Genomic DNA, 23,291 nt, shown 5'->3' with positions numbered 1-23,291 from the left:
TACTCACACAAAATACCAAATCTAGAATTATAAATCTCTTAGGAACCCCAGCAAGGGGGTATGTGATGTGGTCCCACAACACTCAGTTTCTGAAGTGACACTCTCAGATGACTCAAAAAAACCCAGCAACTATTAAAAGGATTAGCTACACCATATCCTACACTAGATGAGAATGTGGAGGTCTGCCAAGACAGATCAGCCAGTACAGCCAGCAAAATATGTGAAATGGCAGAATCTTTCAAGTAACACTGAGGGCTATTTACAGCACCAGCTTACAGGTCATAGGATCACTGTCCCTGGAAGAGACAATGGGTGGCACATACAGTTCAACAAACTTGGGACACTGTACCATGAGTAGCTCTACACCCTCACAGGCTCAGGATCGTTCCAGTCCAAGTCTTATCTAGAATCAAGTACAATATAGCCATTGGCACCTACTTTTAAAATAGTTTATTTCTGGTCTTAAAATATACATCAGTTTGAAAATTTCAGAAAAAAACACATTAGTTACAGATTAACAGTCTGGAGTTGGGACACTGGAAGTGGGATGGGCTCAAGGCCCCAGAGCCAGTACTGCTGGAGATGGGCAGGAGTGCAGAGGACACAATGCCCACAGGGAAAGAGAGGGCTCTGCTTCTTGAGGTCACCACTCCCCACTTCAACCTCTGCCAGCAGCCTAATACTGCAAAGCACAAGTGTCTGGGTGAGGTGCTGGGCATACATTTACCACCTCTCCACTGTTTTGCTTTTCAGTCCACCTTGAACAAAAGCAGAGGCCAGCTCTGTTCAGCACCATCAGCACCAGCTGCCTCAGCAAAGGTTTTCACTGACCAGCATGCCAGGATTCAGGGGAGATAGGGCAGAGCCCCGGGGGGCAATGCCTCCCTCCCCCACTGCAGGCCACCAGCAGCCTCAGAGCCAGAGCAGCTCACTCAGTGAGGAGCCAACCCCAGGTGACATCTGTGAGGCAGGGTCTGGCAGCTGTTGCAGATGCAAACCCTCAGCAGTGTTGCAGAAGAACAAAAGAAATGCAGCAGTGGAGTGGCTGATGGCAGCAAACACAAGGACACCCCCCTGCCCCTCCATGACTGGGACAGGGGAGATAAACACTGTGGGCTCAGAGGAGGCTCCCACTCTCAGCACCAGCCTGTCTCCACAGCGAAACACTGCAGTGAAATACTGTGTCCCACCTCCCCAGCAGACGGTGGCATCCAGCTCCACAACTGCTCCAGGTGGGAAACAAGGTGAGTGTGTGGGCAGCAGCTCCGCCCAGGGTACATAAAACAACCTACACAGCTTGCCAGAAAGGCCTGCAGCTCCCTTTCACTGGCCATGGAGCCTCCAGGCTTGAGCTGAAGCCCTGGCTAGCCCCAGCTACAAGCTGCAAGCCCCTTACAGAGACAGGGGTCTGGGGAGGGGAGCAGGGCCCCCAGACAGCTCTTGTCTGCAAATCTTGATGTAAGCATATGAACAGATGCTCCATCCTGGAGAGAAGGATGCTCTCCTACAGGCCAATGAAGAGCCTGCATGGCGTAGGGTGGGAGGACAACACAAACCAAACTCGAAAACCAGACAGCGAGCTGAGGGCAGGGCTTGAAGGGGGTATGGTGAACGGAACTGGGCTGTTCTCTGTCCCGCACCCCCATGGAAGCCAAGAAACACCAGACAGGACAAGGGCACAGGACAAAATTAAAACAGGAGGCCTGAGCTTTGCAAGCCCTCAAAAAAATACCTACATCTACAGACCTCTCCCCTTCCCTCCCCCCCACAACAAGACACTGAGCACACAAGACTGAGAAGAAAAGTCACACAATATCACACTACGCTAGGAAAAACACGCAGAGAGCCCTACCCAGAAAGGGAGGCCCCAGAGAGGCACCAGAGCCTGGGGACCCCCAGAGAAGGGGGCGTGCAAGGAGACCCTGGTGAAGGGCTGCTGCCATGAGGTAGTGCATCTGCAGGGAGCAGCTCCTCAGCATGCTGCCCTCGAATCCCTGCTGGCCCTGCACCAAGCCCTTCCCAGAAAAGCCCGGTAGCATCCTTCACGCCTTGCTTGCCTGAGGCAAGACCTTGTTCTTAAATCTGGAGGGGTTTCTGCAGGCTGGAGGCCAGGATCAGAGGGAAGCACAGCTCTGATAGCTGAGACTCCTCAACACACCCTCAGTGCAGGCATCAGACCGGCTGCCAACGGCTGTGTCTGTTTATGCAGGGTGGGGGAAAGAAAAAACAATACACCTCAAAACCAAAGGCTTGGAAAGAAGAAAGAAGCCCACCCAAGAGCAAAGCATCAGCACCGTTCAAACTAAACAGAGCACAGAGAGCAGGGGAAGAGGTGTGAGGGAGGAGACACAAAAATACAAACCCCAGCGCCCAGCAGGCACTGCCTCCCTGAACCACCTCAGCAGGCAGCACCCACGCCCCACACCAGAGTACCACCCCTGTGCATTGCCTCAGTGGGGAGCAGGTGCTGAGCCCAACCCTGGAGACACAGGACAGCGACCTGCAGAGGAAGATTCTGGAGACCCACCCAGTGGGAGGCTGGGGAAAACAAAACCCAGCATGAAAATGAGACACCAGCAATCCCAGCACATCCCCACGGCACACAGCCATCTGCTGGGAGAGTCCTCGTGCCCCACTCACAGCCCCTGGGGCTCCCAGGGAATCAGACACCACCACACAGGCACTCTGCCCTGTTGGCACAAGTTAAAAGAGAGCAGAGCAGCTGCGGGGAAACAACACAAGAGCACCCAGGGCCTCAGGTACCTGAGTGGGAAGGGGGAGGAGAGCAAAAAGAGGCACAGGCACCAGGACGAGGGGTACCAAGAACTAACTCTGGTACAGGCACCAGTGTGAGGCTGTGAAGAGAGCTGCAAGTGTGTCGGGGCAGTGGGTGTGCTTCTGCACACTGTGTGTGCTTGTACTGTGGGTCTGACGTGCTGGGGAAGAGAGATCCCAGCTCTTCTAGGTAGCAAAAGAAGAGAATAAATACAAAATCTCAGAGCAGATTTCCTCCGGGAGGAGGGTACTAAGGGAGGCTTCTCCCTCAGGCGGACTGATGGGGACATCCCACAGCTCTGCTAAGTGTGGCTGTTTCTTGCTCTGCCTCAGCTGAGAAGGTTGCCCTGTTCCTGGGCTTGTGTCAGACTGTCTTTGCGATGTAAGTGGTGCACCCCCATCCTCTTGGGGCTGCGGTGTGGGCGACTGAGAGGAGGCTTAGCCCTGCCTTCTCCGCTTTCCTCTTGGACACCTCCTTGGCTGCTCTCCTTGTTTCCCTGGAGCAGCATTTCTCTCTCCTCAGCTGGGCTCTCAGGCAAGCCAAGGTCTACATAGTCCTTGTGCTTCTCTGGTGAGGGGCTTTCAGGCTCAGCAGTGCCTCCGCTGCTTTCAAGCAACAGCTTCTGGGCTTCATCCTGTGAGAAATCTGTACCATAGTCTGAGGAGAAATGGCTCCTGCGGGCTCTGGACTCAGTGCTGTCTGTGTCCACGCTTGAGTCCCGGCTCACAGTCCAGCTGCAGCTCTGTGCAGACTCCTCACCATCTGAGTAAGCCGAGGCTGCCCTACCCAGCTCCTGCATGGAGCGGCTGAACCTCTTCTGGAGCTCAGGGGCTGTGTCACGGCTGAAGGCCGTGCGGTTCATCAGCACTCGCTCCGAGGTGGGGGGTGCCTTATCCACAAACATACGCTGCCAGTTAGCCAGCAGGTCCTCCTCAGAGCTGGCAGAGCTGGCAAAGGCGCTCGGGATTTGGGGAGGGCTGCTGAATGGGCTGCTCTGGGAAGAGCCATGAGCCCTGGCTGCTTTGGGGGACTGCTGACAGGAACAGCTGGAGGCTGAACGGCGCCCTTCTGAAGCTGGGCTGCTGGGGAGTGTCCGCTGCCTGTCGCAGCTCTCATCTTCGCTCTGTACCAGGCTGAGGGAGATGGCCTGGCGCGTAGCATACGTACAGTTGGGCAGGGGGCTGTTCTTTGGGATCCTCACCTTGTCCTCTGAGAACTCAATCACTTTGCGCCCTGGGTACATAGGATGGGGAGGTGAGGGTGTAGGGTACGGGCTTAGCTTCTCAAAGGCAGGCACCTCCTCAGGCACACTTTCCACACTACCCTGCGGCTTGCAGCCACCATTCTGCTGTTTCCCTGCATCTCCTCCCTCCTTCCCCATCTGCCCTGCACTGTTGCAGGCATCCGGAAGGGCTCCGCTCATGTCCACATGCACAAAGACATCCTCAGCCATGGGACAGCTGCCGCTGCTAGACTTAGCTGAATTCAGAACCAGGGACTCTGGTTTCTCCAAAACTCTGGCGATGACTGAGGTGGGCACAACATCAGATGGAGCCAAGGTGTGGGCTGCCTCTTGGACAGGGCCTGCAGACTCCTGCGTGCTGTGCAAATGCTTATTCACCATGTCCTGCAGCTCATAGGGAAGCTAGGGAGAAGGAAAAGGACATTAGAAGGGGGCTGCCATGCAAGTAATTTAGTTTCATATAATCTGATTTTTCCAACCAACCTACATGTGTATTTTGTAGTCATTATTTTGACCCTAACATTCACCTATCCTGCCTTCAGAAGGGTATCTTTTTTCAAAGCAAACCTATGAGTGACTAACAAGGTTCTCTAGCTGTCCCAGCAGTCATGCTTCTAGGCCATGGTTCACAGGCCCCAATTTGGCAAACTGAACAGGTAAAGACAGCACGTGAGCTCAGCTCCACATGCCTGTGAGCAGAGAGATAAGGCCCAGCCAGCACATGCTAGGAAGGGGTCTATTGATCTGTGGAAAATCAGCTGGTGGTTGCACTGAAGTGACTCAACAGGCCCCACTGCTGAGATCCACAGTGCTCCCTGAATGTGTAATTGCAGCCATGCTGCCTTGGCAGCCTGCCCGCAGACCAGGATCGATGCTTTCCTGTGTTCCTACCAACTCCAACACATCACCCTGCTTCCCCACTCTCTCCATTTCAGAGAGACAAACATAGGGCTTATTACCAAAGTTGTTGGACTGAGGTTTTACCAGGGGGAAAGCACTACCCTTTGTCCTGCAAATGGGCACTACTGCTCTCCCCATCACCCTTCCAAGCTGCCCTCATCTGGGTCACCACAAGCAAGTAAAGCATGAAGTGGAGGGCAGTGGTCCCCCAAGCCATTCAGTGGCAGTGAGGTCTGTCCCATCACAGCCAGAAGGAAACTGCACGCACATCTGGGCATGCAGGGCACACTGCATAACAACAGCTGGCTGTGAGGCAGGCTGTCTGCACAGCTGCTCAGCACCAAACCCCCTCCAGTGGCAGCCATGTGGAACACAGCGCTCCGGGGGGCAGAATTCAAAGATCCAGAGAGGGGGGACAGCTGGGAGAGAGGTCAAGGTTACCCCAGCAGTAATGGATACAGTGACCTCAAGAGTGCTAATTTGAGACACAATGGGGGAGGGTGACATAGTGGTCACCCGCTAAGTTAAAAAAGACAAGCATGTAGTTTTGCTGAGAGGAACACAAGAAGGGACAGACACTAGAGGTATGGCAAAGAGAGAGCTGGGATAAGGGCCTGGACGGTACTTTCAACCAAAGAATTGATGCTATTAATGTGAAAGGAGATGACAGCAGGATGAGCTGAACTGCCCTGACCCTCATCCCTCCCCACAAGGGACCAGCTTTTCCTGCTCAGAAGGCCTAGAAACCCCTGAATGTTGCCTCCTCACACTTTTCTCCTCAGAGCAGTAAGTGATGTCAGATCTGACTACTGCTGCTTCTTATGAGGCAGTACGGCCCTTCCATGTGGCCAGGTGAGGAAGGAAAAAGGATGGGGCAGAATAAGAGAGAGGTCTGTCCTCCTGCCAGCTACCAGCACGCACCCAGCAGGCTATCGAGTTCAAGGTTATTGTGCTTTTTATAACAGCTCCTGGCTGAACTGTGAAATGGAGCTGTCATGAAAGAGGAGCTGGCAGAAGCTCTGTGCTGCCTTCTCAGTGGTAACAGGAACAGGAACCTCCCCCCACCTTCTGAGACTGAAGGATGAGAGGCCAGCAGCCCTGCAGAGAAAGCTGGAGAAAGCAAATGCGGTCAAAGCCCATGAGCCATTCTTCCCCACCTCAGCAGAATTACTACTCACATCAGCAAACTTGTGGTTCCTGAAGTGAGACTTGTTACACTTGAGCAGCTGTACTGCAAGGTTACAGTCCTGTCGATAGCGTTCCTGCAACAGAGGGCACAGCTGTGTAACACTGTCAGACTCACCTAAACTCTTACCCAAAAAGGCACCACCTGAGCAGATACTGCTTGAACAGAAGCCAGAAGAGGCATCTGATGGATTGCTCATGACGGCACTGCCATTCCCTCCTCCCCATACTTTTGTATATTTTCTTACAACTCGGCCAAGGTGTCCCTTTCAACTCCAGTCCTTGTTGCCGGCATATCCTCTGTCAGTGTATCAAAGCCCCTCTCCCTCTGGAGATTTTCATCATCCCCAAAAATCCTTCCAGATTTTCTCTCCCATCCCACAGCTCAGCCATGTCTGCATCTGATGATGCAGACAGACTGAAGGGAGTTGAGAGCAGTTAATAGAGTCAAGCACTGGACCCAGAAACTTCTATATTAATGATGCAGAAAAGGCATCAGCTCCCTCCCAGCTCTGGAGTGAATGACCCCTCCATAGGTACAGCCCAGACTCAGATCAAACCCTAACCTTAAAAGAGGAAATGCATCAAACTTGAAGATCCATTGTTCCCTCTTCAACCCCTCAGACCCTCTTCTGTTTGTCTGTCCCTGCTATCGTGTACAGCTCCTGCACTTCCATACACACTGGAGTCATTCACGTGCTTCTTTACACTAATGACTTTGAACAAAAGGAAAAGCCCACACCTCACATGCTTTTACAACCATTTGCAGACTGACACTTACATTGAGTTCCTCCAGCTTATTGATGGTGGTTTTGGCATCAAGCAATTTATTAGTGAGTTCTACAATCTCCCAGTCCAGCGTCTTGCGGTCCATTTCTGCCTTTTTAATCTGGGATGTAAGAACACCGTGTTTAAAACTCCCTAGCACAGAACCTGGCTTCACCACCCACCTCAGCCCAAGCATAGCACAACGACATGTTCAGCTGGGAAACAAAAAACTTCCAGACAGACAGACAAGGGAGACCTCTTCAAAGGAAGGTGATTCCAAAAGCCAAACGGGACCAGCCACTCTGCTAGCTGCAGAGACAACAGGTTGAGTCTGAACCTCCTTAATGCAGTATCTCTTCTTGCAGCACCGGCATGTTTCCTCCCTGCCCCTGGTTCCCACTGTGCCTCAGAAAAAGGTAGTGGATTTGAGTGATCAATCCCAACCAACCACTGGTAGCAAAGACCTCTGAGATTGTGACACCCAGCCCTCCTTCCTGGGGAAATCAACACAAGAATACAGCCTGAAAAGATCCAGCAGTCAATACTGAATGGACAAAAGGGGGAAGGCACCATCTTGAAAGAGTTTTAGCATTGCTCTAGTAAGTAAAAGGACCTGTCGCTTCATTTGAAGTTCAGCTGATGTCCTCCCTAAAGCAGGCAACCTTGCCTCTTCAGACTCCCTCACCAGTCAGGTACAGAGCTGACAGAGACCCAGATGTAACAGCAAAGAGGGACAACAGCTCAGAACAACCAAGCTGTCACTGTCTCAAGAAGTTCTTCCAAACTGCCCAAGGGTGTTGTGAGACTGTGAGCTGCAGGGCCAGCTGTGCATCACAGATACAACACAGCGACAGGCAAGGGGATAGGGGAGCCAGTACTTCCCCAGTGTGCAGTCTCTTGAGGCACCAGCATAATGAATAATTGGTAGTGAGTATTAACTCAAGAAATTAAAGTTCTAGAATCAAAGAAATCTCATCCTGGGCTACATAGAGGCAATCAGCACCTCAGCTATTTGACTTGCCTGCTCACAGCTCAGAGGGGGAAAGAAAGGGAGCAAACGAGGCTCACAGCCATCCACACCTTGTGCAGTGCCGCAGCTTATGGGCACCACTTCCCAACATGCCATGCTCCAGCTGGCTCAGAGTCAAACACTCTTTAAGATGGAGCCCTGCAAGCTAGGGCCTGCTGCATCTGCGGGCAGCTGCTGGATACCAGGTGAGCCCTTGGCTGGACGAGGGCTGGGGCCCCTCCATCTGAGATGGTGTATGTGGGATTGACAATGAGACCAACAGGCTGAGACACGTAAAGAGGAAAAAGGAAAAACACACAAACGAAAAGACGCAACTGCAAAAATCCAGCTTTGGCTGAGAGAGGCCTGAGAGGTGAGTGCGCCCAGAGTGTGCCAGCGGCAGCGTGGGGAGGAGAAAGAGAAAGAGAGGGGGAGGGAGAGAAAAGAAACAGCCATGAGTGTTATGAATGCACACAACAGACATACACGCACATTGGCTCTGCTCTGACTGCCCCCATCCTCCCAGGATAACCACCCCAAGACTTGCTGACACATCCCTGACATTTTGAGAGGGACTGAAGCAACATGACGGAATATCATGCAATTATGTTTGTGAGGAATCAAAGCTCTCATGCATGACCAAGTATGGGCTCAGTAAATCAAGAAAACCACTCGTGACACCAGCCAGAATGGGGAGTAGATGGTCGTGGCCAGAATCTCACCCCTCACCCACTGCCACATCTGCTGGGTAAAGATAGGGTCCCTTCTCCCATCTGCTCCTAACACACACTGGTCTCTTCCACCTCATCTCTCTAGTTACTTAATAGGGCACTCACCAGGGCATGCAGCTTCTCCTCCAGATCCTGGTTGGTTCTCTGGGAAGCAGTGTAGCTATTCTGCAACCTACAGAAACAAGATTGTATGCTTGGGAACGGATCTCAGGCACCTACTCAAGCTGCCTTCATAGGTGACAAGAAAACCACCAACTCTAAAACTCAGAAAGACTGCTGCTAAGACAACCAGGCATATTACCTGTGCCACACCTCTGACACATGATGGCTTTCAGACCCCAGGTTACTGGAGGTAAGATGAGGCTGGCAGGGTGAAAGAATCCTGCAGGAGGTGATGTAGACAACTTTGAAGGACTCCTCTGAGCTACGTCACATCTAAGCATATGACCAGTGACTGGCACTGCCTTTTACTGAGGCACTTTTCAGGTAAAGCAATGATGTATTTTCTTGCAGCCACCAGTAGCTTTTTTTGCACACATGCTTACATCCAACAGATTAAGAATTCCCTATCATCAGCCTTTCATGCTGGCAGCATTCCTATACTTTACCTGGGAAGAAATAATGGCTGCAGAGCCTTTATCTCCCCTAGAGCGTGGAGTTGCACCTTTTCAAGGATGCAGCACACCTTTGATTTGCACAACAGGGCACAGCCTGCTCACGCCAGCTGAGGCAGTCTTTGGTGTGAGGGATCTTTCTAACTCTACCCCTCTCATTTTCTTTGTCATACCTACGGAATTTGTCCTTGAACTTCTCCAGCTCCTCACGGTTCTGGCCCAGTTCCATCTCCAGGTAGTCCTGACCTGACTCCAGTTCTCTCTCCATTGCCTCCATTTTGTTAGTCACGTATGTCAGCCGTCGACGAAGCTCCTCATTCTCATGCTGCAGTAGCCTGGGGCAGGAACCAGGAGCAAGTTACCACTGAGTGCACAAGGAGTGGTCCACATGGGCACCCCCACCTCACTGGCCTGCACTAGGGCCCAAGAGCCTTCACAGGGGCCCCAGGAAGTCAGGAGCTGAATGCTCAGGAGACTCCAACACATGAAGCAAGAGATACATCTCTGTCAGGACAGACAGACCAACACTCTTGGAGCAGGGGCAAAGAAGCGCATGTCAGCCGGGTAGCCATGGCTCCCAGCTCCCTCTTGGGTTACAGTGCTTGCATAAAGATAGATGAGCTGAACAGCTCCAGTGTCCCTCACTAATGAATGAAAACCAATCAATAATTTATCCCAGTCCAAGTTAGAAGAATAGAAGGGAAAAATCCTGTCTCCACCTCTGTTAAAGACTTCATCTACTTTCTTTCACATCCACCAACTCCTCTGCCTGAACCTGCACTGGGGGTCCATGTTCCCTCCTCCTCCAGCAAGAGGGACATGCAAGGCACAGACCAAAGCTCTGCCCACATGGCCTCAAGGAAGATCGAAGATCTGAGAGGAGCCTGCAGGGCCAGTCAGCTTCACTGTGCAGGTGGCACAGGCAGGATGTGAGGAATCAGCACCCACACAGTTGCAGTATGACAGGCATAAAGGGGGAGCAGGACACTTACTTCATCCTTTCTGCATCCGTCAAGGGTTCCTGCACAGGGAAGAAAACAGCCATGAGACTCTTTTAGAAGAGGAGTTGGTCTCTCACACTGTCCTAAAAGGCAGTCTGGGTTGCTAGACCCTAGCTGTGACTCTTCCTCCCCTGCTCTGACAGTTCATAGTCGGCAAGCTTAGAGCTACAAGGATTTGTACACACTGCTCGTCTGTCTGATACCAAAACACACTGTGTGTTCTGGTTCAGGGTAGAAGAGCTGGACTAGAAACCACCACACAAGTTAGGTAACTTTACCCTCCCATAGAGCAATCTCAGCGTCTCTTGTAACATTACCACCTTGGCAGGTGTTTCAGCTTCCTCTTCATCCACAGCTGGTGGGCAGCAGGAATCTCACAGGCTAGCATTCACAGGATTCACTTGTCATCACAGCAATAATTTGTGGGGCCTCTGAAGCCCCACAAAAATCATGAGAGAGAATCATTTGGGAGCTGAAAAACGTGGATACCAATTATACCACCCAGACTGTGCTGCAAAAAAGGTTTCTTTCTGCAGAGCTGAAACCAGACACTGTAACTATTCTACAATAGCAGAAGAAACACTAAAGGTCAGAAAAGCCTGTAAAAGAAGATGTTATGGGCAAGATCCCCAGAGATAGCTGGAGCAGGGCCCTGCAGAACAAGGAGACAGAGAGCAGTGACAAGAGCACACAGCTCAGCTATTCTGAACTCTCTGTGCTAATCCATGAGATGGCTGCTGCCTGACAGGATGTCCGGGAGGTATTTAATTAGCACTAGAAGTACCTGTATTTTTTGTGAAAGCCCAAGACTCCAACCATTCTCACAAAGTCCAAACTGCCCATGGATTATTTTCAGTACTTGATACCAAGAGCACTTCACAAACCCAAGTGCTGGCACACTTCATAGACTATTAGGTGTCTAAAGTACTATTAGACTATTAAGTGTCAGAGTCATCTCTGGGCTGAGAGACCATGTCCAACAGCCAAGGACAAGGCTGTTGAGCTGCTAATACCTCCATAAGGCACACCACCCCAGTTCTGCCCTTAAGACATCGTGGGGCTGCTTCCTTTATTCACACTTTAAAAGAAGTGTCTTTAACACCTGCATACACCCTCCTACTCCTAAGGGCAAAGCATCAATCCATTCTTTTCTTACCTCCTGATTCCAAATGGCAAACAGTTAATTCACATCTAGCAACTGCCTCCCCTGTCCCCACAAATACACAAAAAGCAGATGATAGGGACCAGGCAAAGGGGATAATGTGATTCTTATTAATGCAAGGTAATGGCATTGCCTCCAAGCAGGCCAGAGAAAAGAGGAGAAAGCTTAAAGGACCTGAAACAGCCATCATACAAAGATCCAGTACCCTGAGACAGCCAGGCACAGGGCACACACAGAGCACCAGAAACATCCCAGTACCTCCTGACAATGGAGCTGCCTCCCTCCTACACATACCTACTGCCCAGCAACCTGAAGGGCCTCCAACTAGCAAACATCTGGGAAGTCTGCAGTGGGGAGAACAGCACCAACTTCTACCGTCCTTAACTCCTGGGGCCAAAGGGAAGCTGGTTACTCCCAGGAAGATATACCCAATCTGTAGCACAGCCATGTGCACCCACAAGAGAGCAGCTTCTGGTGATTAAGCACCCACAACATGAGGTCTGGGGGCCTGCTCTCACTCTCTGCCCTGGCATTACAGACTAGATGAGATCCCGGTAGGGGGTTGGCCTTTGTGAGAGCCCTGCCTGCAAGTCGGTGACCCTGGCACCTACCTTGTTTAGTGCCAGGTTGAAGGAAGGGGAGGTTCTAGATGGGGTAGGCCCCTCCTCCGGACTCCAGCATGTTGGAGTGGAGCAGGATCCTTTCTCTGGGTAGTTCGGCTCCACTGCACGCTTCTGCCCAAGCTTAGCACACTGATGCTGTGGCTGTAATAGCTGTGAACAGGGACTGTTTTCATCCCTTCTGCCCTCTGCACTGCTTTTCCATGAAGACAGTGAATGTTGCTGCCCAGAGGATGTCCCTGCCAGCCCCAGGTCTGCCAGCTGCTGCAGCTCATACTGACACACATCTACTACCCTTTTCTCCAAAGAAAGGAGTTTTCCCTTACTGTCCTTCCTCCCAAGGACAGGTTTCTTTCTTACTCTGGAAACTCTCTCAGCTTCCTCAGCATACTTTCTCTGGCCCGAAGCCATTCCCAGCCCCTCACTTTTCTTTTCTGCTTTTCTTCTGCTTGGGCAGGGGGATCTTTCAGTCGCATGCTTGGTTTTGACCCCTTTCAGGCGACCTTCCCCTTGGCCTTCTGGCACAGAGCTTCTGGGGAAAAGGGGAGAGTTCTGGTCTTGTTTTGCTCCCCTGGTCTCTCCCAGTGAGCGCAAGCGGTTGGGAGTCAGCACCCGCTGTGTAATCTCATCCAGGAATTTGGAGAACTGCAGCTTTTCCTCTGTGATCTTCTCCCTGCGCTTGACAGAGTCAGCAGCCCTGCTGCTGCTTTGCTCCAGGGAGCGCTTCTCTCTAGGACTGAGGCAGAGCTGAGGATCACTGTATTTGCGTGAGCCACGACCATGGCAAAGTGTCTCTACTGAGCGGGACTTGCATAAGCTCTCAGGGCATGAGCCAGTCATGTTGGTCTGCTTCAGGATCCCTTTGAGAGGCAGGTGTGTAGAGGAGACATGAAACTTCCTCGGTGTCAGGACTTCAGGAGGCTCTTTAAATATAAGTGAGCGTTCCAGGCTTCTGCTCTTGAAAGAGCAAGTGGGATGGTGTCTTTCATCTCCAGACACCAGAACTGTCTCCATGCTACGGCTCACAAATTTGCTGCGGTGCCCATGACTGCGGTTTGGGCACCGCTTCCCACTTCGCTGCCCCATCTTCTCACCACGCTGAAGTGCTGGAGAGACAGTCTGGCTCTTGATGTTCAACTCTGCTCTGCACCCTGCCACTTCCCTCTCACTGCTGGACTCCAGGGACCACGATGAGGAGAAGTTCAGGTTGCAAACCTCAAACCCCTCTGCCTGCTCGAGCTGGCCTGCCTCGGTGTAACTAAACCCTATTTGCTGGTGCAATGGTGTTAAGCCCTTTGTCGCCCGGCAAGTTGTTACCTGACTCTGCTCAGCCAAGATCACTCCATCCTGGTCGTCACGAATGATGGGTACCTCATGTCGGATTTCGCGATGCTGCGGGGGCGCCTTGCGGTAAGGCTTCTTTGACGGTGCTGTGCTCGACATCCTCCCCCCTGCGTGGCTCCGAAAGCAGGTTACCTACCAACAGCAGAAAGTGCACAGAAGAGAGAGTCATGGCTAATCCATCGAACCCTAGAAGTGACCCAGCAGGAATTTGGCTCCCCTGGAGTCCCAGAGCAGGTCCCCATGCAGAGTGCTAATAGAGCAGGTAAAGGATGTAGCCACAAGCCTTGAGCAGCAGCTGCAGGAGAGGGAGCAAAGTAAAAGGTAGCTGTGTCCTTCTCCCAGCCAGTGAGAGCAGAGGGCTGGCACATCCTCTCCCCCCTCCACACACGCTCACTCACGTAGTTGTGTGTGTCCGGATTATATATAGCAAATGAGAACAGACCTCACAGCAGCGTATTGATTAGGCTCTTTAGGAAAGGCCTTTCTCAATATGGAAACTGCAAGCCTTACATGCAGCAGTGACAGCTGGAGCAGGAGTTATTGATCATGTCCTGTCACTGTCAGCAGGGACTATGTGGGAGGAGACTCCAGCCATTAAAGAGCCCAGAACTTTTTGGCTTACACTGGGACCCAAGTGCAGCAGATCACAGGAGATTTGTCAGAAGGAGAATTGATTACTCTGGCAGAAAAAACAAAGACAACCCCAAGTCACAGGTGGCATCAAATTAGGGAGCAATGGTTTTGACCCCTTGGTACTTAAGGCCAGATTTTACAGCACAGAATCACAGAATGCTTTGGGTTGGAAGGGACCTCAAAGATCATCTAATTCCAACCTCTTTCCACTAGAACAGGTTGCTCAGAGCCTCATCCAGTCTGGACCTGAACATTCAGAGATGAGGAGTTCACAACCTCTCTGGGCAACCTGTTCCAGTGCCTCACCACCCTTAGAGCACCACCTAAGTGCACAATATATAGACATGCAGCTGTACTGCTAGTGGAAAAATTAGTTCCTTCACCCTAGCTATGCTGGGATTCTTCCTGCTGCACGAGCAGTACAAGAGCAAAAAAACTGGGTAGAAGAAAAGCAGCTGTCTTGTACACATGGAAGAAACACCTTCCTTTCCATTTTCTGAGTCTGCAGTTGAGGGCAGGAAGACATCCCCACAAGCAGCCAGAATGTCAACCACCCTGTTGTACACAAGACAAGAAATCTCAGAGCTATCAAGCAGGTGCTGCAGAACGCAATACCAGACTTTCCTCAGTGACAACATATTCATCATTCATAGCTGTCCTGTATTTGGACTAAGTGTCTAAATCTCATTCCCCTTGAGGGACCCTTACATGCAGCAAGCCTAGCGTCTCTGCAATCCTCAGCACCTGACCTGCAGCCCTTCAAAGTGCAGGACCTGTGTCCACTCAGATCACACTCTCTCCTCACTTCTACAAGCAGGGCCACACAGCTCCCCTTTACACACCTGCAGTCAATGGCTACCATGAGGCTGTGACCCAGCAGTCTTCACTTGCTTTGTGTGTTGGAGAGTGGAATTTTACATGGTAAAAGTTTAAATGGAGCCTTGAGAATCAGGCTCTTTAATTCTCTCCAATTCTTATCTGCTCTAATCTAGCTGCCTCTTTTGACACCCAGACTGAGTTCCCTGAGAGGAAGGCAAGTGGGAGGTGTCTGCACCAAGCACAGAGCAGTCCCAAGCCATAACAGGCTTTACACTTCACAAGTACATTTACAAACTGTCCTTCCCTCTGCTATAAACACAAGCTCACAAAAGTTTCTCGCACCTTTCACCAAACACAAACAGCTTCCCAGGGCTAACCTGTAAATCTCCCCCAACAGTATGCTGGGAACTTCTGCTTGCTGCAGTCATTCCCTCAAAGTTCCTTCTCCTAAAAAGACTCAAGTAGATGCAGAGATGTCTAATATTTTAGAAAAATTACATCCATAATACTGAATGCACATTTCACTGCATTCATAAGCAGCAAAACAGATAGGTCCAATTTGCTGGGACGAAGTTTCTCATTTTTCCAAGAGAAATGCTGAAAACCTGACCAGAAGAAGGTTTATAAATGGCCCACTATCAAACAGGTGGTCATGGGGACTCTTCTCTCAATTTCTGCCAGGCTAAGGACAGGATATGTGCGTGAAGATATGCCCAGCTGAAATCACAGTCGTTTCTCTAGTTCATAAGGACACGAGCACTTACCAGCCTGGGTCAAATTCAAAGCCTCATGAAGCCGGGACACTCACTTAGATGACCTGAAGAAGAGAAACAAGTAGCTTAGCATCCACCAAAACAGCCAGCTGGAAATCTCATCCCATAAATATGTAAAGCATAGGGAATATTTATAGCCAAGGACAACTGGGATGGCCACTTAATTCCAGGTACCTGCCTCAACCCACATCAGATCATCTGAAAGTAAAGAAAATGAACTTAGAAACACCTGGCCACATAGCCCAGCAAGAGCCAGAAATGCACATGGCAAGGAAATGTTCAAGACATTCAGGAATCACAAAATTCACAAAGCAATGGCTTCAAAGTAATGTTGGTTCCAGAAAAGACTAACCAAACCTCCTTTAGAACAGGACCCTCCCAGCTAATCTTCCCTCCCACTGCAGAGGGATGCTAACTGTGGAGCCTTCAGTACACAAGTTTGGTGATGCTAACAGTTATCTCACTCATCCTTTTAAGTCAGTGCTTTTCACCCACAAATGAGCTGGCAATTATTAGGCTCTTGTTTGAGCCAAAACATTTGTGCCTAGAGCTGTGATAACCCACACCTCCACAAGGGAGGAAGGCAAGCTACTCTCTGATTTCCAAGCAGCATATCATACTCAACCTTGCTGTTAACAGGCTTCTGTAAAGTCCCCAGCCAACCAGGGATACAAAACAGGTTCAGAAACAGCCTTTCTCTCTGGTCAAAGCCTGGGGTATTTAACTGGTTTTGTCTGGGATACAGTTAATTTTCTTCCTAGTAGCTAGTAAGTGCTGTGCTTTGGATTTGGGCTGAGAGTAATGTTGATAACACACTGATGTCTTAGATGCTGCTAAGCAGTGTTTACATTAAGGCAAAGATTTTCCAGCCTCTCACCCCACCCCAGCAGTTAGTAGGTTGAGGAGAGGCTGAGGGGGGGACATGGCCAGGACAGCTGACCCACACTGTCCAAAGGGATGTCCCATAGCACATGGACATCATGGTCAATATACAAACCAGGGGGAAAGCTGGCCAGGGGCCATCGCAGCAATTCAGGACTTGGCTGGGCATTGGTCAGCAGGCAGTGAGCAATTGCACTGTGCATCCCTTGTTTTGTACATTCTACCTATTTTATTAGACTCTCTTCCTTTTCTGTTCCATTTAATTGTTTATATCCCAACCAACAAAATTTTACTTTTTTCCCAAATCTTTCCCCATTCCACTGAGGGGTTGAAGTGAGCCAACAGCTGTGTGACACTTAGGTGCCAGTGGAAATCAAACCACAAGAGGTACCCATCACTACAAGAAGAGAATTGGGTTAATCTGGGTTAGTTAGCTGTAAGAGAGTAACTTTGTGGCCATCACTCTGTCACTGGCATGAGAGAATTCAAGAAAAGCCTTCCTCTCCCTGAAGCACTATTGCTGATGTGCTACTTTTGCCACATCAGCAGCATGAAGCCCTGGGAGCTGGGACAGGAGGCAGGGTGTGGAGCGGTTACATTCAGGGAGAGTCAGAGTGAAGGTGAATGGAACAAGCAGGCAACCAGGACATGAAAAATCAAGCTTTGCCAAAACAAATTGAAGAGGTGCCCCAGTGCTGGCCCTGCCCCAACAAGCTGTCTGGCCCCTTTCCTTGCTACAATGCTGGAGTCGGGTCTCAACTAGCACAGGGAAAAACAGCTTCACAACAGCAGAACTGCTCTGTGGAACAAACTGTAAAGTATGAGGGGAAAGGGAGAACATGCACCTCCAGGAAGGATCAGGCCAACACAAATTTGAATTTTCTTTTCCATCAACTCCCAGGAGGAACTGGTTCAGCATTAAGGCATAACCACCAGCCACATGGCAGACAGACAGAGGCTTCCAGGAACAGCTGCACCCATGGGTCCACACATGTTTCCATTGCAGATGTGCTCAGAACAAACATGCCAAAGGTTTCCTGGTCTCTCAGCACACAGTTCCTCAGGCTCAAACAGAAATCTCCTGCTTCCTACCCTAGAGGCAGCAACTATGCTACCTGCCATGTCATCCCCACTTACCTGGAAAAGATACCAGGGTTTGAAATCTACCTTTGTGATCTGAGAATTTCCATAGATACTCAAAAACTCACAGGGCTGCCAGGCAACTTCCCCTCAAACAAGGACTTACAGATCCAAAGTGACGACGTGTCCAAACATTTCTGGTCGTTTGTTTCTGAATCAGCTTTCTCCTGTCAGCATTCAGCAGCATCTGGCTAACAGCTCCTGAAACATGAGAAAGGAAACTTGGTGTCAGTCACCTATCAGCACAAAACATGCAAACAACCAGGCATGCTCAGAGCAGCCCATCACCAGGGCAGAAGTCAACAGCAAACTGCTGTACCATCAGACTACTATCTAATGCCAGGTCCCTCCACTGTAAAAGCTCCATGTCTTCACTGTATCTCAGAAAGCACAGGTCTTTTAATTATCTCTTCATCCAACAGGATGCCTGTGCAGACCAATAACTGGCCTTGAAAAGGCAGCTGTTTTTTCTACATAGGTCCAAGGGTCCCTGCTTCCCCACCTGCATTCCTGTCCAACATCAAGAATCCAGTCACCATCATCCTGCTCCACCCACTCTGCCACACCAACCTGATTTGTTTAGCAGACATCCCTGCAGTGAACAGCACAGCAAAGGCCTCCTCCTCATCTACAATACCTGAGTATCTCTTGCTACCACAGAGTGAGGATCCCAAGGTGGTTCAATTCACCACACCTCTGTTCAGAGAGGAGCATATATACTCTCTGCAGAACAGATGGACATTGTGCTCCAAAGCAGAAATGGATATAGGTGATACCCAGAAACAGGAGGCACTAATTCTGCTCATCACACTATTCACAAGTCTCTCTCTGAAAGAGCTTGCTGTCAAGTCCACATTAAGACTGCAGAAGCTACCCTGCAGAAGCTCAGTTTTAGCCTGGAGCTACAGTAGGAGGCAGCTCTTCAGCTATTCTAATTAGCATTGTAATACAAGAGGAAACTTAAACTCCTAGTTCATTTTATCCATCCTTTCCACCTCTCGTCAGTAATATTCCTTAACATTTACAGTCCTCTTTCTACCAGTCTATCACCTGCAACAGGTCCAATTCCATTGTCTTCTAGTTATTACCCACTGTTGTTCCAGTCTGATTTCTAAGCTCACTGACAATTACAACTTCACTGGAATGGCTTATTGAGGGCCCCAAGGCTCACAATGACAAAGCACACACAAACTCCTTCTTCACAAAGACACCATGTCCTGGTTACAGCTGGGACAGAGTTAATTTTCTCTCTGCTAGCTGGTACAGTGCTGTGGTTGGGATCTGGGATGAGAATGATGTTGGTAACATCATTCTGACGGTTTAGCTGTTACTATACAGTGCTTACTCTAACTCAAGGAATTCTCAGTTTCTTGTGCCAGTGATAAGGTGCATGAGAAGCTGGTGGGAAGTGTGGTCAGGACAGCTGACCAAGCTCGGAGGGAGCACAGCCAGGACAGCTGACTCAAACCAAGCACTGAAATATTCCATATTTAGTGGCATCATGCTCACTACATAAACTGAGGGGAGTTGCTAGGAAGGGCCAACTGCTGCTCAGGGACAGGCTAGGCATTGGTCAGCAGGTGGTGACTAACTGCATTGTGTATCACTTGTTTTTCTTGGGTTTTATTCCGCTCTCCCTCTCCCCATTACAATTCTTATTACATTTTACTTTATTTCAATTATTAAAATGCTCTAATCCCAGCCCACAAGTTTTACTTTATTCCAGTTCTCCTCCCCATCCCCCTGGGAGCAGAGGGGAGAGTGACCAAGCACCTGTGAGGTACTTGGTTGCCAGCTGGGATTGACCACAGTGACAGAGTGCAGCTGCACAGGCAGCATACAAGCTTGACTCTAGCTGGTTTTACCAGAGAGCATCCCTCAGTGTGAAATCCATTGCAGCTCAGTACAGCAGAGCTACTGCAGGGTAGCTCTGTTCTCTGTGTGACATGAGAAAGGCAAAACCTTCACCACAAACAGATGCCATCTCGCACAGAATTGCTTCAGACAGTTCTGTGGGCCCTGTACAGAATAAACAGCCACTTGGCACACATACAAAACCACACCACCACCCATGAGCACTGCTTTATCTCCAGTAACAAGAAAGAGGTCCCTAGCAGAGAAAGGAAGGTCCAAACAGGAATGCTTTGGACTAAAAGGAAAAGAACAAGAGAAAGAAAAAGGCAACATTTGTAGGCACCTAGTGTTTCCTCCTCATATTTGGAAAGTCCCTTGAGGCCTGAGGTAGCCAACACTTTGATTATAGGATGCATACAACTTCTGCTTGTTTGTAGTTGCAGCAGCTTAACATTCCCTGCAAAGAGGCAGAAGACTTGCAGGCGTTTCCTTATCATCAACTTATCTTGTGTTGCCTTTTCTGAACTTATAAAACAGCCTTCTTACCAGTGCTGTGGGTCAGCAGTGTCCCTTCCTCAAGAGAAATACAGTGATTATGATGCAAATAAAGCTTCTTATTTAAGGTACTGTTATCACCTTTCCAGCTTTTTCCTCTTAACAGTAGCATTTCTCTAGCACTGCTTTTTATTCAGGAAAATAAATTTGTATTACTGAAAAAATACATTCCATAACGCAATCACAGACATATTTGTTTCTAATGCAACACTACAGAAAGATTTTTTGTGGCTATCAGAGTCAGCACACACCAAAAACTTGCAGGTACAACACCAACAAGTAAGAACACCAAATGTCCTGTGACACATATCTGACCACCACAGTTAACCTGGAATATTCACTCTGTGGGCCAACCTATATCCTGCATGCATATCTAATACAGGATATTGGCACATCCTGCTTTAGGAGGTATCAATATCTCCTGACTAGCCTCATGAAAAGCAAACACAAGAGAGTTTTGTCTAGTTGCCTTCCTGTGCTTATGGATAGAGGAAACCTTGGCTTTCAAAAGTCTCAAGCCAGACTACCTGAGAAGCTGCTGCAGAAATCCTGACCAAGACAACTATCCAGGAAGATGGACAATGCAGTAACTGCACCAAGGGATGTCTGTCCACCACAGAAAAACAAGCTGTATGAAATTAAAAGCAGCACCTGTAGACTGCTGGTGCCAAGCACAATTGAAAAGGACTGCAAGGTTATTAAAGGGTCCTTTAATATTTAATGAGAGAGATCTTTTCATTCAGAGAAGGCATCTCAAAAGAATGTTCAGATCCATTGTACTGCTGGCTACATTGAAACTCATTTTAAAATAAAAGGATGACAGCTCCAAGTGCAGACTCACGTCTCCATTCTGCTTGTATGTTAATGCTCACGATTCAGATCTGAGTAATAGCATTGTAGTGACTCTTGGATTAAAATCGAGTTTCAGGAGGATTATTGCTCATTCCTGCTTTTCCATACCAATTAACCTTGACTGTCAGGCAGAAATCTCTGTTCTCTGCATGGGAACAATTCCAAGAGCTATCAAGAAAAAGGGATCAGGCTAGCTGTTGAACAACAGTCTATGTAACAAGTCCTACTTAACACCTAAGACATTTCCCAAGAAAATTAAATCCCTTGACTCCAGTCATACACAGTTCTTGTTGAATGGAAATACCACAGGACATATCATGTATCAGTCATATCCACTGCACCATGCAGAATTCTCTTAAAAATTATCAGAATCACACTTTTCTTACAGTTCTTTTCTCTCCTTCCACAAGACAAAGATCTCAGTCCCCGTAATTCAGTTGCACTCCACACCCTTAAGTGTGCATTTTATTATCTACTCTGCTGTGTTAAGAGTAGCTTAGATTCCCTAATTCTTTTATAGAAGCCAGGACTGGTCAACATTGACCAAGAAATGCTAGCATCACTAACATGTAACTGGAACAGAATGCAACAGCTGATTAACATCTGAACAGGAACAGGACAGGAAGCAAAGGACCAGAATTCAATCCCCAGAAGGAATGTTAATGGAGAATAAAAATACCCAGGGGAGATTTTGACCAGGAAATGAGCACCAGCTTTTTAATGCATATAAAGCATAGAACTACCTTTAATGGCTACACCTGAAATTGCACAAGAACCAGCTTAGCAAAAGGTCATTTACCAAGTTACCTTTAGCACAGACAGCTACATCAAGGGCTAATGACAGCTCCTCATTCAGAACTGCTGACACACCAGAAGTGTGTTTAGTTTGTTCAGTGATCCTTCCAACTCTCACAAGGTAGTTGAGGCTACAAACTTTCAGAGTCTCTTCATCTTAGCACCCTGGGATTCATGTCCTTCTTCACTCTGTCTTCTTACCTGTTCTTTTAAGACCTCACATGAGAAGACTTCTAGAGTATATTGCTCAGGAATTTAAAGAAATACCAGAACATTAGATAAAAACTCTTGGAGATTAGGAGAACTCTCTAAAGTTTCTGGAAGAGAATGGCCCCAGATAGAAAAAGCAAATCTTGATACCCTAACAACATGTATCTCAATAAAGCTGACAGGTCACATGAGGGAAATTCGGGAGTCATGGCCATAAACTTTCTCAAACACCAGCAAGGGAATGACTACAACATGCAAACATTTGAATAGAAGTGAAAGAGGGAGGTTTCTGTAGAAAATCACCATGCAGGAATTCCTTTCCCTGACCTCTGTCATATCCTGTGCTGTGTAGGAGGGGAAGAAGGGGGGGAAAATCATACATTACCTTCCTAGAGGAAGTAAAATCAAAAGGCACTAAATTAGGACAAGGTAGAAGCAGCTCAAATTTTTCAGCTACTGAGAGGCAGACTCTCAGCCCCTGTAAGTATTCCCTAAGTCTCACACAACCCCCAGCAATTAACATCAACAGTCCTCTTGTTTCAAGCTTTGTTCAGAAGTTCTGGGCAAACTGCAATCTCGATCTCTTCAGTGCCAGGAACTGAATGTCACTGAGCTGTCCCTCTAGCAGAGATATAGTAATACTAGAGAATGCTCCATTGCTGGAGCATTCAACTATACACTTGCCACAATCCACTCTCCAAAACATGCCCTCTGTCTGAGAGTCTCAGTGATGCACAGATGGCTGACACACTATGCAGTATCTACACAGTGGGACAATGGAGCACAGCACATTATTTGCATTATTTACAGAGGACAGATGGACAAGTTGCTACAGTGACCTAGCTTACTGAGCATCTGCAATGCTGAGGAGGCGCTAAGTCCAGCCCTAATGCTTGCAGGTGCTGACAAAAACAAATTTCAAAAAATAAAATGGCTGTTTACAGCAGTCAGCTTTATTCTGAAATGCTATCACTACAACCATGCTTGCAGAGTAACTCACATGCCAATTTTGTTCCCATACAGCCTTTACCAGCAAGCAGAACACAAGATGTATTGACTGGATTTATCCTATTCAACCAGAAAGAGAACTGACATCTCCAGTACTAATTCCTTGGCCATAAGTTCTGTATGTGTGTAAGTCACCACATATAATAGGTAACACATACTGTCAGAAGACAGACCAGGAAGGAAACAGCATCAAAATTGGGTGACATTTATTTCAAGCTATGGATGAAGAAAAGTAGCAAAATCCAGCTCAAACCTGCTCAGCCATCTGATTTTTTTGAAACATTAAACATTTGTGCCAAGTTTTAAGATGTTGCTTTTGCTGCCTAAACAGGACAGTAACCACATTGCAGGCACTTTTATTGGTAGGCTTAGGACGAAACTTAAAATAACATTACAGGGGTCTCACATCTGTTCTAG

The 23,291-nt window shown here is 48.8% G+C and overlaps 1 protein-coding gene across 7 annotated transcripts in view; it reads right to left on the bottom strand.

Annotated features, from left to right (window-relative positions):
- Nucleotides 1–435: 435 nt before the first annotated feature.
- The window catches only part of TJAP1 (tight junction associated protein 1), a 40,415-nt gene continuing 17,559 nt past the window's right edge, over nt 436–23,291 (bottom strand). For 4 of the 7 annotated variants that reach the window (XM_033512632.1, XM_015622641.2, XM_033512631.1 and 1 more), the window contains 10 exons: nt 17,707–17,801; nt 15,570–15,622; nt 13,327–13,485; nt 10,219–10,247; nt 9,400–9,561; nt 8,718–8,784; nt 8,218–8,247; nt 6,886–6,993; nt 6,098–6,181; nt 436–4,421 (listed from right to left, as the gene is read on the bottom strand). In XM_033512632.1, the coding sequence (XP_033368523.1) occupies nt 3,105–4,421; nt 6,098–6,181; nt 6,886–6,993; nt 8,218–8,247; nt 8,718–8,784; nt 9,400–9,561; nt 10,219–10,247; nt 13,327–13,452 (1,923 nt within the window). In that variant the 5' untranslated portion in view covers nt 13,453–13,485; nt 15,570–15,622; nt 17,707–17,801 and the 3' untranslated portion in view covers nt 436–3,104. The other 3 variants (XM_033512634.1, XM_015622633.2, XM_033512635.1) reach the window with 3 other exon arrangements.

This window comes from Parus major, chromosome 3, assembly GCF_001522545.3.
Source record: "Parus major isolate Abel chromosome 3, Parus_major1.1, whole genome shotgun sequence".
Classification (NCBI taxonomy): Eukaryota; Metazoa; Chordata; class Aves; order Passeriformes; family Paridae; genus Parus; species Parus major.
This window is presented reverse-complemented; position numbering and strand designations above follow the sequence as displayed.